At 40.2% G+C, this 16,050-nt stretch overlaps 2 protein-coding genes and 1 long non-coding RNA gene across 5 annotated transcripts in view; 1 reads left to right on the forward strand and 2 right to left on the reverse strand.

Moving 5' to 3' along the window:
- The window catches only part of LOC109895139 (max dimerization protein 1-like), a 35,561-nt gene extending 29,223 nt beyond the window's left edge, over positions 1–6,338 (reverse strand). Inside the window, exons 1-2 of one of the 2 annotated variants that reach the window (XM_031829782.1) lie at positions 5,501–6,338; positions 4,657–4,756 (exon numbers count right to left, since the gene is read on the reverse strand). In XM_031829782.1, the coding sequence (XP_031685642.1) occupies positions 4,657–4,756; positions 5,501–5,567 (167 nt within the window). In that variant the 5' untranslated portion in view covers positions 5,568–6,338. The remainder of the gene's footprint in view (positions 1–4,656; positions 4,757–5,500) is intronic. The other variant, XM_020488799.2, reaches the window with a different exon arrangement.
- Positions 4,139–5,634, forward strand: LOC116374818 (uncharacterized). 2 transcript variants are annotated; one of them, XR_004210756.1, is made up of 3 exons: positions 4,139–4,463; positions 4,997–5,131; positions 5,520–5,634. It is a non-coding gene; the product is annotated as an uncharacterized LOC116374818 (long non-coding RNA). The 2 variants fall into 2 exon arrangements; XR_004210755.1 differs by having other exon boundaries at positions 4,139–4,303.
- Positions 6,339–9,135: 2,797 nt separating the features above from the next.
- Positions 9,136–15,680, reverse strand: snrnp27 (small nuclear ribonucleoprotein 27 (U4/U6.U5)). Its single transcript, XM_020490310.2, has 6 exons — positions 15,517–15,680; positions 12,625–12,754; positions 12,074–12,189; positions 10,497–10,576; positions 9,952–10,016; positions 9,136–9,500 (listed from the first exon to the last, which is right to left on the reverse strand). Exons 1-6 carry the CDS (start codon positions 15,551–15,553, stop codon positions 9,446–9,448), a joined length of 483 nt encoding a protein of 160 aa, XP_020345899.1. The 5' UTR covers positions 15,554–15,680; the 3' UTR covers positions 9,136–9,445.
- Between the last annotated feature and the right edge of the window lie 370 nt (positions 15,681–16,050).

Genomic DNA, 16,050 nt, shown 5'->3' on the forward strand with positions numbered 1-16,050 from the left:
GGGCAGGCCACCTAAAAAACATTTTGGGTACCTAAGTCCAAACAATGATTTTTGTTGTTGTTGAAAGATATACACTATAGTTCAAAAGTTTGAGGTCACTTAGAAATGTCATTGTTTTTTAAAGAAAAGCACATTTTTTGTCCATTAAAATAACATCAAATTGATCAGAAATACAGTGTAGACATTCTTAATGTTGTAAATGACTATTGTAGCTGAAATATCTACATAGGCGTACAGAGGCCCATTATCAGCAACCATCACTCCTGTGTTCCAATGGCAAGTTGTGTTAGCTAATCCATGTTTATCATTTTGAAAATTTATAATTAGAAAACCCTCATGCAATTATGTTAGCACAGGTGAAAACTGTTGTGCTAATTAAAGCAGCAATAAAACTGGCCTTCTTTAGACTAGTTGAGTATCTGGAGCATAAGCATTTGTGGGTTAGATTATAGGGTCAAAATGGCCAGAAACAAAGAACATTCTTCTGAAACTCGTCAGTCTATTCTTGTTCTGAGAAATGAAGGCTATTCCATGCAAGAAATTGTCAAGAAACTGAAGATCTCATACAATGCTGTGTACTACTCCCTTCACAGAACAGAGCAAACTGGCTCTAACCAGAATAGAAAGAGGAGTGGGAGGCCCCGGTGCACAACTGAGCAAGAGGACAAGTACATTAGATTGTCTAGTTTGAGAAACAGATGCCTCACAAGTCCTCAACTGGCAGCTTCATTAAATAGTACCCGCAAAACACCAGTCTCAACGTCAACAATGAAGAAGCGACACCGGAATGCTGACCTTCTAGGCAGAGTTGCAAATAAAAAGCCATATCTCAGACTGGCCAATAAAAAATAAAAGATTAAGAGGGGCAAAAGAACACAGACACTGGACAGAAGAAGAAGTGCAATGGACAGACAAATCTAAGTTTGAGGTGTTCGGATCACAAAGAAGAACATTTGTGAGACACAGAAAAAATTAAAATATGCTGGAGGAGTGCTTGATGCCATCTGTCAAGCATGATAGAGGCAATGTGATGGTCTGGGGGTCCTTTGGTGGTGGTAAAGCGGGAGATTTGTACAGGGTAAAAGGGATCTTGAAGAAGGAAGGCTATCACTCCATTTTACAACGCCATGCCATACCCTGTGGACAGCACTTAACTGGAACCAATTTCCTCCTACAACAGGACAATGACCAAAAGCACAGCTCCCAAACTATGCAATAACTATTTAGGGAAGAATCAGTCAGCTGGTATTCTGTCTATAATGGAGTGGCCAGCACAGTCAACGGATCTCAACCCTATTGAGCTGTTATGGGAGCAGCTTGACCGTATGGTACGTAAGAAGTGTTCATCAACCCAATCCAACTTGTGGGAGGTGCTTCAGCAAGCATGGGGTGAAATCTCTTCAGATTACCTCAACAAATTGACAACTAGAATGCCAAAGGTCTGCAAGGCTGTAATTGCTGCAAATGGAGGATTCTTTGACGAAAGCAAAGTTTGAAGGACACAATTATTATTTAAATTAAAATTCATTATTTATAACCTTGTCAATGTCTATATTTCCTATTTATTTTGCAACTCATTTCATGTATGTTTTCATGGAAAACAAGGACATTTCTAAGTGACCCCAAACTTTTGAACAGTAGTGTATATTATTTATTTTCATACATTTTTGGGATGGAAAAAAAACTTTTAGGGTAAACTTAAATGACCAAAACCAGATAGAAATTATGTAGAGAAATATTGGACCTGTATATTTTTTATTATTATATTATCTTTGAGAACTAACAATCACCTAAATAAATGCTAGACAGTCAAGGAGAATTTAAAATGTCAAAAACAATGAATTTAGCAGTATTCACTTTGTTATGTTTAAGCAAAAGAACACAGCATTATCCATGGCAAAATGCATAGAATTGTAAGAAACTTGCTTCAAAACTGCAAAATGGTATTTCAGCTGCATGGAGAAATTTGTACATTTGTGGGAGATTGGCATAAAAAATTATAAAAAGTTCTCTACAGCACCAAGACGGGGGACTCTACACCCACCACCTGCTGCCACACCCACCACCTGAGCCACTTTTTGATCCAGAAAAAACCCTGTACTAGTAAACTGAACCTACCATGTCTATGCTATTTTTAGTAGTATACTATACTGTGTAGTTTACTGTAAACTAGACCTTGGCTGTCCTGTATGTATATGAATGCTTTACTGTACATGTACAGTGGGGCAAAAAATTATTGAGTCAGCCACCAATGTGATTTTCTGGAAAAAAAATTCTCATTTTGTCTGTCATAGTTGAAGTGTACCTATGATGAAAATTACAGGCCTCTCTCATCTTTTTAAGTGGGAGAACTTGCACAATTGGTGGCTGACTAAATACTTTTTTGCCCCACTGTATGTACTGGTGGCTCTGTCAGCCCAAGCTGGACAACTAAGCGACCCATCAGTCCAAACCAAATATTGTAATAACAGCAGGTTCCTATTACAACGAACTGAGGCTTAGGTATAAATAGACCAGTACAACCCCTCCTTTATCCCTGTTTAGATTTAATGTCTAGTTATCTACACTTACTGCCTCGCCCGACCACACAGACAGACACCTTAACACATATAGGCCTAGGTAAGACCACTGTAGGAGGCTGTTTTCACAACTAGGTGTCTACAGTGCCTTGCGAAAGTATTCACCCCCTTGGCATTTTTCCTATTTTGTTGCCTTACAGCCTGGAATTAAAATATTTTTTTATTGGTTTGTATCATTTGATTTACACAACATGCCTACCACTTTGAAGATGCTAAATATTTTTTTAATTGTGAAGCAAACAAGAAATATTACTAAAAAACAGAACTTGAGTGTGCAAAACTATTCACTCCCTCAAAGTCAATACTTTGTAGAGACACCTTTTGCAGCAATTACAGCTGCAAGTCTCTTGGTATCTCTCTATAAGCTTGGCACATCTAGCCACTGGGATTTATGCCCATTCTTCAAGGTACAACTGCTCCAGCTCCTTCAGGTTGGATGGGTTCCTGCTGGTGTACAGCAATCTATAAGTCATACCACAGCTTTTCAATTGGACTTAGGTCTGGGCTTTGACTAGGCCATTCCAAGACATTTAGATGTTTCCCTTTAAACCACTTGAGTGTTGCTTTAGCAGTATGCTTAGGGTCATTGTCCTGCTGGATAGTGAACCTCTGTTCTAGTCTCAAATCTCTGGAAGACTGAAATAGGTTTCCCTCAAGAATTTCTCTGTATTTAGCGCCATCCATCATTCCTTCAATTCTGACCAGTTTCCCTGTCCCTGCCGATGAAAAACATCCCCACAGCATGATGCTGCCACCACCATGCTTCCCTGTGGGGATGCTGTTCTCAGGTGATGAGAGGTGTTGGGTTTGCGCTAGACATAGCGTTGTCCTTGATGGCTAAAATGCAACATTTTAGTTTCATCTGACCAGAGTACCTTCTTCCATATGTTTGGGGCGTCTCCCACATGCCTTTTGGTGAACACCAAACGTGTTTGCTTATTTTCTTTTTTAAAGCAAATGGCTTTTTTCTGGCCACTCTTCCATAAAGCCCAGCTCTGTGTAGTGTACGGCTTAAAGTGGTCCTATGGACAGATACTCCAATCTCAGCTGTGGAGCTTTGCAGCTCCTTCAGGGTTACCTTTGGTCTCTTTGTTGCCTCTCTGATTAATGCCCTCCTTGCCTGGTCTGTGAGTTTTAGCGGGCGGCCCTCTTTTGGCAGGTTTGTTGTGGTGCCATATTCTTTCCATTTTTTAATAATGGATTTAATGGTGCTCCTTGGAATGTTCAAAGTTTCTGATATTTTTCTATAACCCAACCCTGATCTGTACTTCTCCATAACTTTGTCCCTGACCTGTTTGGAGAGCTCCTTGGTCTTCATGGTGCTACTTGCTTGGTAGCGCCTCTTGCTTAGTGGTGTTGCAGTCTCTGGGGCCTTTCAAAACAGGTGTATATATACTGAGATCATGTGACAGATCATATGACACTTAGATTGCACACAGGTGGACTTTATTTCATTAATTATGTGACTTCTGAAGGTAATTGGTTGCACCAGATCTTATTTAGGGGCTTCACAGCAAAGGGGGTGAATACATATGCACGCACCACTGTTCTGTTTAACTTCTTTTTTTTTCAACAAGTTTTTTTTTTTCCATTTCACTTCACCAATTTGGACTATTTTGTGTATGTCCATTACATGAAATCCAAATCCATTTAAAGTACAGGTTGTAATGGAACAAAATAGGAAAACTGCTGAAGGGGGTGAATACTTTTGCAAGGCACTGTAGGTAAGCTGGATAACATCAGAAAGACAGAGACAATTGGCCAGGCAGGGTGAGGGTGTCCTGTCCTTCCAGGAGGGACGCCTGTCAGGGTGAACTGCCTGACTGCTGCAGTTTATCCTTGGACACCTTGATCGACCTCAAAAGGCTTGGATTCCCCACTATTGTATGTAGCTACTTGCTAAATTCTGTCCGAATCGGATTAATACTTTTCCCATCTGGGTCACTGTTGGGGCTAAAACTGGACAATGCAAAGGTCTTGTTCTCTGAAAAACTGATCTTGCAGTTATAGGGTATTCCCTTGAGGGGGTTTACTCTACACAAGGACGTATAGACAGAACTAGCTTTAATGACTATACCTGCTACTGGAGTTCTTCTTGCTTTTATTTTTCCGTTTCAAGCTGTCCTTCTCTTTGCTGGTGGTGAAAGGTAACATGGAGGCATAGCCATGTTCAGCTTCTGGAAATAAATTAGCAGGATATAAATCAATCCATCACTAATTCACAACACAGTGCAATGAATGCATTCAATACAACAATAGACATTCCAATGAAAACTGAGAGCCATAAATGTGTGATGAGGGAATACTGTATTTTTTAGCTAGGTAAGAAGTGAACTATTATTTGTATCACGTTTGTAGTTATATAGCTTGAGTATTAACATACAATCTCGATTTATGATAATTTCCCCCCTTTTCAGCCAATGATGTCATCTGAACTGGTGTAAACCCTGCTGGCTCCCCAGCCTAACCACAAAAGAGAGAAGGGAGAGGTGGGACATCGTCTGGACAGAACATCAAGATCAAATCCATTGGCGCAAGCATGAACCTTTCCCGTATGAATGTGACAAATATATTTTTTCGATCAAACATGGTCATTTCTGCATGTCAGTAAAATTGCAACACTATACTTCAAAGTGTTAGTAATAGAAAATATCCCCTGCATGGTTGACTGTATTTGCTGCTGTGCATTTGTTGTTGCTGTGAGCATATTGTTGCCAGCTGCCCCCCTTATTCGATGTACAATGCAATTATTAATTAATGTTTTTAAAATCTGGTCTATATCAATAATCAATCATTTATAATGAACCTGATAAATGGATTATGACAGGTGCACTCCCCAGCAATTCAAATGAGGCAGGGTAGCTCACTAATGATATAAAAACAATATGATACACAAAATGCTAAATATGTTAACACTGTACCTCTTTCTCTGCGATCAAGGTATTCTGCTGCTTCGATCAACATCTGCACCATTTCGATCGCCGCCATTTTCAACAATAACACTGATAAAATGACAATCAGATACAGAATTTGGATAGCTAGCTACTCAACTGCTTCTGACTGTGGCTAGTCAGGGTACTTCACTTTCGGTAATGAAAATAAGCAAAGATGGATGCAAATTCTCGACAACAGAAGTCAGTTATCGGTGTGTGTGTGTGTGTGAAACTGCTCTTGATAACTTAATTATTGACTAAATACATTGTCAAATTCGCTTGGCCGATGCTGGCTCGTGGTTACAATCGCTGTTACGGGTGCAAGCAAACTAAATGCTAGCTAGCTACAATGTTTGTGGAATCCCTAACACAAATATTTCAGGTAGAAAGCCTTGTTCTTGAAAAAGTAAAAATGACCGCAGATGGCTCTCAAAAACAAATGACGTTATAATTTATTAGCCGAACAGAAAATATACAGCAGCTCAAGCTGGCAAGAAAAACTAACGTCTAACCGGTTAACAAATTAACTTCATACAGTCTGCCTTAAATATCAAAATTAGGTACGCTTGTGATAACCATATATTTAAAACATTCATGTGAGATCTATTCGAAATTTCGAACCAGCGAATATAGTTAGCTATCCAACGTTAAAATAGCCTCGTCAAATTCAAATACTGTAACTAACAAGCGCCTAGTTATGCTGGCCGATCACGTGTGGGTCGTCTCGAGCTGCAAAGGCTGACACGAAAATGTTTATTAAAAAAATACTAGGTCAAAAGAGAAGCTAAATAAACTGCTACCTTGCAACAGTGTTTATATGAACGACAGCAGTTTTTCTGGTAAACTACTGTGTTTGCCAGAGAGCTTATGGGTGCGTTCGTAAATTGACTCTGGAGTGACCGAGTGCGCTCTGGGCGTTCGTAAATTCAGAGCGTTACGCTCTCGGAGCGCACACTGGACGCTCTGGCCGAGGAGTAGGGTTGTTACAAGCATTCTGACCTCAACGGCAGTCAAGAACCCAAGCTAACGTTGGCTAGCTTCTTCCAGACAAAAATTGAGAGAACACCTCTGACCATTTTACTCGGCCTAGCAGAGCTGGTTAAGCTGTTTTCATGTTATCCATACTGTTAGTGACTAACTGAGATGCGGGCAACAATTTAATTACGCTTTTTTTCCCCCTACGTTTACTGGCACTGGGCATCCATCCGTTATTCTGCACACTCAAACGAGAGTTCTGAAATCGGAGTGAATTTACGAACGCGCCCTATATGAGCTGTGATGCGATTGGGTATCCTACATAGTAACACCAACAGGGCTGTCATGTGCAACTGGTTAACATTTTCGCCATTTTGGCGCCATCATATCATTGTTACAGGAAAAGAGCCACAATGGAGTCTTGTTTCGCTACTGTTGTTGGCACCAAGTAAGTGTTTTGGCGTGCCATTGATTGTTCTCACCGAGTCAAATCGCGATTCGTCAACAACTCGCACGGGGCGACATGCTGCTTTCGCTGTGTACACCGGTGATTGGTTTTTCAGTGTTTCCGGTTCCTAGTCCAACTCTCTAACCACTAGGCTACCCTGCCACCCCGTGATGCAGAAGCAGGTTTTGCTGCAGAAGTCATTAAGCATTTTTTAAAACCATATCTATAAAAAAAAAAAAGTGAATTCTAGAAACCATGACAAGAGAGAGCAGTCCTCAAATTCCCGTTCGGGTAAATTTACTTAAAAAGACCCATAACCACTTGGAATCTCCAAATATGCTTGAAAACCACATAGTAGGTTGTTGAAAGCAGGTTAGGACATTGACATACAATTCAACGCTGGCTCTTGCCCTCATAGTATGTGGTGGCAAAATATATTTTATGCGTGCTTGACTGCGCCATAGTTCGATTACACTTTGGGAAGATTCAGTTGTGAAGTTCAGTTAGAATTGGATCAAAATGCCCAGAATTGCATCCATTTAATTGGAATGCAATTAAGTGTGACTACTATACTGAACAAAAATATAAACGCAACAATTTCTAAGATTTCGCTGAGTTACAGTTCAAGGAAATCAGTCAATTTAAATGAATTAATTAGGCCCTAGTCTATGGATTTCACGACTGGGCAGGGGTGCAGCCATAGGTGGGCATATCAGCCAATCAGAATGAGTTTTTCCCCACAAAAAGGGCTTTATTACCGACAAACATTCCTGAATGTCGCTGTGGTCTAAGGCACTGCATCGCAATGCTTGAAGCATCACTATATATCTGCGTTCGATCCCGGACTGTGACAACCGGCTGTGACCAGGAGTCCCATTGAGTGGTGCACAATTGGTCCAGCGTCGTCCGGGATAGGGGAGGGCTTTACTTGGCCGGGTGCCTGCAGGCTGACTTGGTTGTCAGTTGAATTGTGTTTTCTCCGACACATTGGTGCATGCAGGTGTTAAGGAACGCGGTTTGGTGGGTCATGTTTTGGAGGACGCATAATTCAACAGTCACCTCTCCCAAGCCCGTTGGGGAGTTGCAGCGATCAGACAAGATCGTAATTAGGAGAAAAGGGGGTAAAATGAAAAAATAATTATAATACTCCTCCGCACCTCGACGATCCCACAGGTGAAAAAGCCTGGAGGTGGTCCTGGGCTTGTGTGGTTACACGGAGGTGGCTTATGGTAGAGAAATTAACATTCAATGCTCTGACAACAGCTCTGGTGGACATTCCTGCAGTCAGCATGCCAATTGCACAATCCATCTGAGACATCTGTGGCAAAACTGAACATTTTAGAGTGGCATTTTATTTTTTTATTGTCCCCAGAATAAGCTTTGTGTACCTATGGAACATTTATGGGATCTTTCATGTCACCTCATGAAACCAGCACCATATGTTGCTTTTTCATTTTTGTTCAGTGTAGTAAGCAACAACAAAAAAAGACTACAGCTTGAGCACTCCTAAACCATCATTTCGCAAACTGGTATGCAGCATCATCTGGATGTGTGGAACAAAAGTTTAACATTCACCTTCTACCATTTCTGTCAAGACTTCTACACATACAATTTGATGCATGTGTTCAATAAATCCAACCTATGAACCACAGAACACAATGCTGCAAGGCAAACACAGCGTTCCATTGGAAATTAATGTACTTCTGGTGTAGCAAAACACAATGACGCTGTAGGTGTGATCAAGGGGGAGGCAAGACAGAACGCGAATGTCAGCCATGAGCAGTACATCACGTAGGGAACCGAACAGAAAATATAGCTCACTGAATGAAAAGGGAACCGTATGCAACTAATGAATACATCAGTTTGGTGATGACAAATGGTGGAGATTCAACAAGTAGAATTGTTGGGAAACGAATAAAATGACAGCAGACGTTGTGGTCAAAGGCGATAGGAAGGCTAACCGCTGATTTCAACCGTTTGTCCTTAAAACCATATACCGAAGATGACATGAGAAATGAGCCTAGAGGGAATTTGAACACAACTGAAGAGGGGTTTGTGCTCAAATCCCACCCATTAAAATACTTGCCTTCAAAAATATTCTCATACCTTCCAGCAATCAATTAACTATCCCACTTAGAGCTTTACATTTCAATAATTTGGCAATTTACATCAATCGTAAAAATGAGAATGAGTCATGATCTGAATTAACGTTTTTAATCTGACCCAAAAACACCTCAATTAAAATGCACCCTGAAAAGCATATCGACCCAGGCATGTTGTCAACAAGACTCATTCTTAAAATAAGCTAAACATATTACAGAAACATGTAATTCTATTCAGTTGCATGGGTCTTTGCATAACTTATATGCAGTGCAGGCTGTCAAAATGAGAAAAGAAAAAAATACATAATACAAAAAAAAGAAACTTTATCACAAACACAGTCTAGAGACGACAAGGCTAAAATAGTATATTTTAGGGAACATCAATGAGTATGTTCTGTTTATCCTACTTCAAGCAATGAAATCCAGAGGTCTGTTGAATCCACCTTTTCTGTTCATGTACTGCCTGAAAAGAAAAAATATACATACAAAACTGTTACCATTACATCATCATCCACCAATAGGAGAGCCAAAATGTCTGCATAGAAACACCTGCAGAGGTGATTGGCAGCAATGAGCATAGTCACTGTTCAGACTGCTCAATATCAGCCTGGACCTTGTGCCTTGCAGTTGGAATTGTTGATTTATAAACAAATGAAGCTAGTTGGTGCATAAATCAACAAAATACGCTAGGTGACCTGAATGTGATGGAAAATAATAATAATAATATCCTAACAAGAAGGACTAGATATTGGTAGTCCCACACATTGATATATTATATACTAAATGCAGTCTATATTACAGCATTTTCACAACTACACGTGAGCAGCGCCACCCAATTTTGTAATTTAAATATTATTTGTGAAATAAAAAGCCACATAAGCCAACTCTTGGTTAATGATAATGAATCAACAGACCTGTATTTCCTCTTCTGAGACACATTGATAGCATGCGCATTGACTGCTCCATTGGTCTTCTTCCCCTGTTGGCAATGACAACTACATTAATACATCACACATCCAGAAACATGAGGTTGTTCACCCTTCGTTCACCTGTGGCAATAAACAATTAAGTTGTATCAAACCAAAACATCTTCCTGCAATAAAAAAAAAATTCCAGACAAATGGAGACCTAATTGAACTCCTTTGAAAAGAATCACACCCATTTCAGATGATCTTAGTCTTACAAACTGTTTACCAAAAGTGGAGTGTGTCAAGTTCTTAGAAATCACTATTATGATTGTTAGATCCTTAATTCTTGTTGGTGAAGTGCACTGTACAATCAGTTAGTTTTAGAAAACTGTGCCCCCTTGTGGTGAGTTGGACAATTTCAGCAATTACCTGTCAACAGGATAATTATTCTGCAGACTCAAGACTAAATAAAAGCATCTAATATCTACAGATATCTTTGGCAAGCCTAACCAGGAACCTCTAGATTTGAGACGAGTTGACAGAATCCTTACTTTTGTGGTGTCAAAGTTGCCAAATCCCATAATCTTCATCATCTCAATCTCCTCTTCCGTCTTGCCCTGCATGTCTTCCTCTATAAACAATACACACTTTTAGACACTGACATGCAACAGTAGTATTTCTCCATATTCTCACAGAAGGGGTGCATCCCAATTAGCACACAACACCCCCCCCCCCCCCCCCCCAAAAAAAAACAGTCCCAGTCAAAAGTTGACATACTCATTCAAAGGTTTGTTTATTTAGACTATTTTCTACATTGTAGAATAGTGAAGACATCAAAACTATGAAATAACATATGGAATCATGTAGCTTCCAAAAAAGTGTTAAATGAAAATATATTGTATGTTTGAGATCATTCAAAGTAGCCAAACTTTGCACACTCATTATCTCAACCATCTTCATAAGGTAGTAACCTGGAATGCAACAATTAACAGGTGTACCTTGTTAAAAGTTAATTTGTGGAATTTCTTTCCTTCTTAATGCATTTGAGCCAATCGGTTGTATTGTGACAAGGTAGGAATGGTATACAGAAGATAGCCCTATTTGGTAAAAGACCAAGTTCATATTATGGCAATTACAGCTCAAATAAGCAAAGAGAAACAACAGGCCACCATTACTTTATGACATGAAGGTCAGTCAAGTCAGAACATTTCAAAAACTATTCTTCAAGCGCAGTCGCAAAAACCCTCAAGCGCTATGAAACTGGCTCTCATGAGGACGGCCACAGGAAAGGAAGACCCAGAGTTACCTCTGCTGTAGAGGATAAGTTCATTAGTTACCAGCCTCAGAAATTGCAGCCCAAATAAATGCTTCAGAGTTTAAGTAACAGACAAACTCAACATCAACTGTTCAGAGGAGACTGCTTAAATCAGACCTTCATGGTCAAATTGCTGCAAAGAAACCACTACTAAAAGGTGACTAATAAGAAGAGACTTGCTTGGACCAAGAAACATCGAGCAATGGACATTACATCGGTGGAAATCTGTCCTTTGGTCTGATGAGTCCAATTTTTAGATTTTTGGCTCCAAACGCCATGTCTTTGTGAGACGCAGAGTAGGTGAACGAATGATCTCTGCATGTGTGGTTCCCACCATGCATGGCTACCACAGCATTCTGCAGCGATACGCCATCCCATCTGTTTTGAGCTTAGTGGGAATATCAATTGTTTTTCAACAGGATAATGACACAAAACAAAAGCAGCCAACAAGTGCTCAGCATATGTGGGAACTCCTTCAAAACGGTTGGGAAAGCACTCCAGTTTAAGCTGGTTGAGAGAACGCCAAGAGTGTGCAAAGCTGTCATCAAGGCAAAGGGTGTTTACTTAGAAGAATCTCAACACTTTTTTGGTTACTACATGATTCCATGTGTGTTGTTACATCGTTTTGATGTCTTCACTACTATTCTACAATGTAGAAAACAGTAAAAATAAAGAAACACCTTGAATGAATAGGTGTCCAAAAGTTTGACTGGTACTGTATATATACACACAGGGCTCTGGTCAAAAGTACTGCACCATGTAGAGAATCGAGTGTCATTTGAGACACATACAAGATCATAGTAGATAAACCACCTGAGATCTGATGCTCCTTTATTGGCTTATCCTTGGAATCCTTTTTATCTTCTTCATCACGCCTGTCCTTCTGCCTGGAGGGGGAGCCGGAAGAAGAGCGCAGCCGACGAGGAGACCTAAAGACAAGAGACAGAGATAGCTGGTGGACGGACGGGTTATCTAGGCAGAGGTCCCATTCTATATACTTCTTGAAGTGCGCACAAATCATTTTCCCTTATGGACTGGTTTAACAAATATGGTGGAAACTGGAAACACTCCCGCCACCCCAATCCAATGCTTGTAAATTATTGAGGATGAGGAAGTGCACATTTGGGGAGAAGGGTGTGGAATCGGAAAACAGCCCTAGTGATACTTTTGCAGTACAGAAATAGTCAAACTTCCCCCTAAGAGCACAAGGTATCACAGTCTCTTTAGCCAGATATATTTATGTCAATGGGAGTGTAGACCGAGGTTACACCACATAGGCCTAGAGAAGTAACCAATGACCCTGTGTGAGTCCACTGTCAACCCCCTTTTAGTTGAGATGACTCACTGGGGGTCTCTTCCCTCACCTTGAGCGCCGCCTTCGGGCTGGAGAGCGCGAGCGGCTCCTTCGCCTTTCCCTGTCCCGAGAACGGGAGCGTTCCCTCTCCCTGCGCTTTCGTTCACGGTCCCTTGAACCAGAGCGAGAGCGTCGTCTCTCTGCAGACAAGGAACAAACAGACCAAGACATGACTTAATATGGCGGAGGACCAAGAACAGCATCCATGTTATGAATCCTTACATGAATAGAATTTTGTTTAGTGAATGGGTTCAATAGACTTTCGTACTACCTCGAAGTGAAGATGTTGCTAAAGTGTTGAATCATTTGTCTTTATATGCAGGGTGTCATTCCTCCAAAATACAAAAGTACATATTTTTTTTAGCAGGTTATATACCGCCAGACTAGCTCTGGTCCAGGTGCATGCAACAGAGACAGACGCAGGTTGTAGTGCAGATCCAACACATGCACGTGGACCAGAGCTAGTCTGGTCGTTTCTGTATTGTTTTAAATGACACCCTGTGCATACAGAGAAAGTATCTAACACTCTAGCAACATCTACACTTTGGTGAGTTACAAAAGTATATTAAAATGACTCTAAATACATTTTTTGGGGAAACTGAAAGAGTCAAAGGAATATTCCACAGAGTAGAGGCAACTTGTAGTTGTTGTGTGATGGACCAGAGAAAGACACACTAGCTATGTTCATAGCATAGCATGTTCATAGCCCAGTCATAGTAGACCAGCAGAGGCTGCTGAGGGGAGGACGGCTTACAATAATGGCTGGAACGGAGCAGTATCAACCACATCTGATGTTTGATACCATTCCAACCATTATGATGAGCTGTCTTCCCCTCAGCAATCTCCACTGACTATAGGGACGTCAAACGTTCAGCCTGCAGCACAGACCCTTTGGACGCTCTAGTCTAGAGCGACCGGTTAAATTGTGATTATCAGCATTTTTTTTTACATCTCTAAATGGTTAAACTACTGAGAAATATAAAGTATGTGATTATTGAAACAAATCTGTGTGTTTAACTTACTATCACGATAAATTAAGCTATACATTAATAAGATATGGGGGAAAAATTATATGTTACTTTCCATGTTGTGGACAGTATTTGTTAATACATTACACAAGCTGACATTTTGATAGCATCGGGTCATCAAATTTTTACCTCAAGCGCTTAAAACAGATCAATATATCAATATATGGGGTTTGCAGGATTTCGTTTTTTATACTTTTAAATGGCACTGATACGCACACCAATTGATTTCAACGTGATAACCGATGAGTCACGACAAAATAGTGTTGCGTTTCTTTCTGTTCTGGTGACCCCTGTATCAAAATGCAACATTCCAAAATGTAGTTGACTTATGCAGGTTGTCCTCTAACTAGTGATGTAAAAAATATGTCCAGTTTCCATTAGGTTTTTCAGTTGTGTTAGTCAATAGAAGGGGCAACAGAAGGGGTAACCCAGACATCACAGGGGCTATAAAGATGAAGCATTCATTTAGAACGTTCTCAACACCAAACGAGAGTTGAAGTCCAGTCACGGGTAGTGGGAGAGGATGAACTAGGTGAAACTGGCCAAACATTCTGCTAATTATCTCATCGATGAAACATCTGATCTCAATACATTATGTTCCCAAAACTACAATCTGTTACAAACACAGTGCACTAAGTTTAAGACTTAGTGTTTGAAAGAGTGCAAGGTCAAATGGAGGTTGTGCACACACACTTCCCAGAGGCAGCGTTCCCTAAAGGAGATATGCTACAATAGGATCTCCCTAGCTCCTGTTTGGCTTGGCCACCTCCTTGCTTGTTCTGCCCACTATGCTTCATTTTCTCCCACTATAAACGGCACAGATTAAATATATTGGGTTAGACAGTATCTTCTTGCCAGGGGAGTTTTGTTAAGAACCCAGACGCTTGCTCTAACGTTAACATGCATTGTTTGCGGTAGTTTTGGAAACATAAGGAACAAATCAGTTGTAATTTTCTCAAAACAAAAAAAGGTTAAATTACTACACACATTTAAAGATGCGCCATGCTCCTCCATTTCCTGGTAGCTAAAATGTGTTTATGTGACAAAACAAGCAAGTATAGCATAGAGAATGATTGTACAATCTAAACCACTGTGATAAACATTTCCCATAAGCAAAAATATTGTATTTTCAGCTGGTTTACGAAACCGAAAGTAAAACACACAAAAACGAAACTTGGGCACGGGAAGCATAGAAAGAGAGCACATAAAACAGATGTACCGCGTCTTGCTTTCAATGAGAATGACAGCTCTATAATTTGGTCGTGTTGCCCAAAAAGTTACATGCTGCAGCTTTAAAGGGCTTTAGGGTTTACACGCTGCATGTGTCTAATTCCCCCTACAGTTGACCAATCACAGATGAAGGGGCGTAGACTTCGGGCAAAAAAAAAATAGCTGAAAAGAATGCAAAGACCAAAACGTCACAAAACATAATATATGCATTAACTCGTTACGATGGGAATTATGTGGACAGCTTTACGGCCTTGTTTATTAAGTGTACATTTTTGCATTTGTTAAATTAACGTTATTTTTATGTGACAAGAAAGTAGGAGGCTTTATGTTTCTAAAAACGAGAATCCATTCACTTTTATTTGCCGTATTTGTCTGCCAAAGCCAATCAGTCTCGCTAGCCCATTACTCCATTATGGGCTAGCGTGTACACAATTAAAAGTTAACCAGATTACTGTACTTTAACTACAATGTTTAGGGCTACACGTACATGTTAGTTGCGAGACTGAAAGAGTGGTTATTGTTATCGTCAACTTGCTAGCTGGAATACATATGGACCTGTTTGTAAATAACGTATGATGCTACTGTAGCTAACTTTAGCAAATTACTATTATTGTCATCGTTGGTTATTCATTGCTAATACAAACCTCGTTTTGGTGGGGATCGGCTTCTACTTCTGCCCATTTTTAGGGCCTTAAGTTCTTCAAACAGTAAGCAAAGTGAAACCGTTGACAATTTAACAGATTTCTGCCGTTTGATTTCAGTAACTCATTGCTGTTCTCTCCGCAGATGAAAAAGACAGGAAACCGGAAGCCCTTAACACAGAAAGATATCTTTACTGCCCCATAGCGGGCTGGAATGGATATGAATAGCGTTACCTGTTGATTTCGTAAATTCATGGATGAATCTCAATTTCATCCTCCTCGTGTCCTCTCTCATCGCCTCCTTCTCAAAATTTATCGGATGATAAAGCCAGAGGTCCCGCTGCTCTGACCATCTTCTCCAATGGGTTTTGAGCAAGAGGCGAGAAGAGAGAATAGGACTCGAGAGTATACAATACAATTTTCCACGTCTTTATAAACAAAAACATATCTAACCAAGATGCATTAAAAAATTATATATTATATATATGTCGGCAAACATTAAGAATATTATTTTCAGAACCAGAATTGGACTTTACT

This window comes from Oncorhynchus kisutch, linkage group LG8, assembly GCF_002021735.2.
Source record: "Oncorhynchus kisutch isolate 150728-3 linkage group LG8, Okis_V2, whole genome shotgun sequence".
Taxonomy (NCBI): Eukaryota; Metazoa; Chordata; class Actinopteri; order Salmoniformes; family Salmonidae; genus Oncorhynchus; species Oncorhynchus kisutch.

Excerpts from the sequence above, each read along its gene's own strand:
- snrnp27 (XM_020490310.2), bottom strand. The coding sequence starts at position 15,553 with ATGGGCAGAAGTAGAAGCCGATCCCCACCAAAACGAG. Across the intron at positions 12,755-15,516 it reads CCGATCCCCACCAAAACGAG|AGAGACGACGCTCTCGCTCT; the intron begins GTTTGTATTAGC and ends CCTTGTCTGCAG. Across the intron at positions 10,577-12,073 it reads AAAGGAGCATCAGATCTCAG|AGGAAGACATGCAGGGCAAG; the intron begins GTGGTTTATCTA and ends TATTGTTTATAG.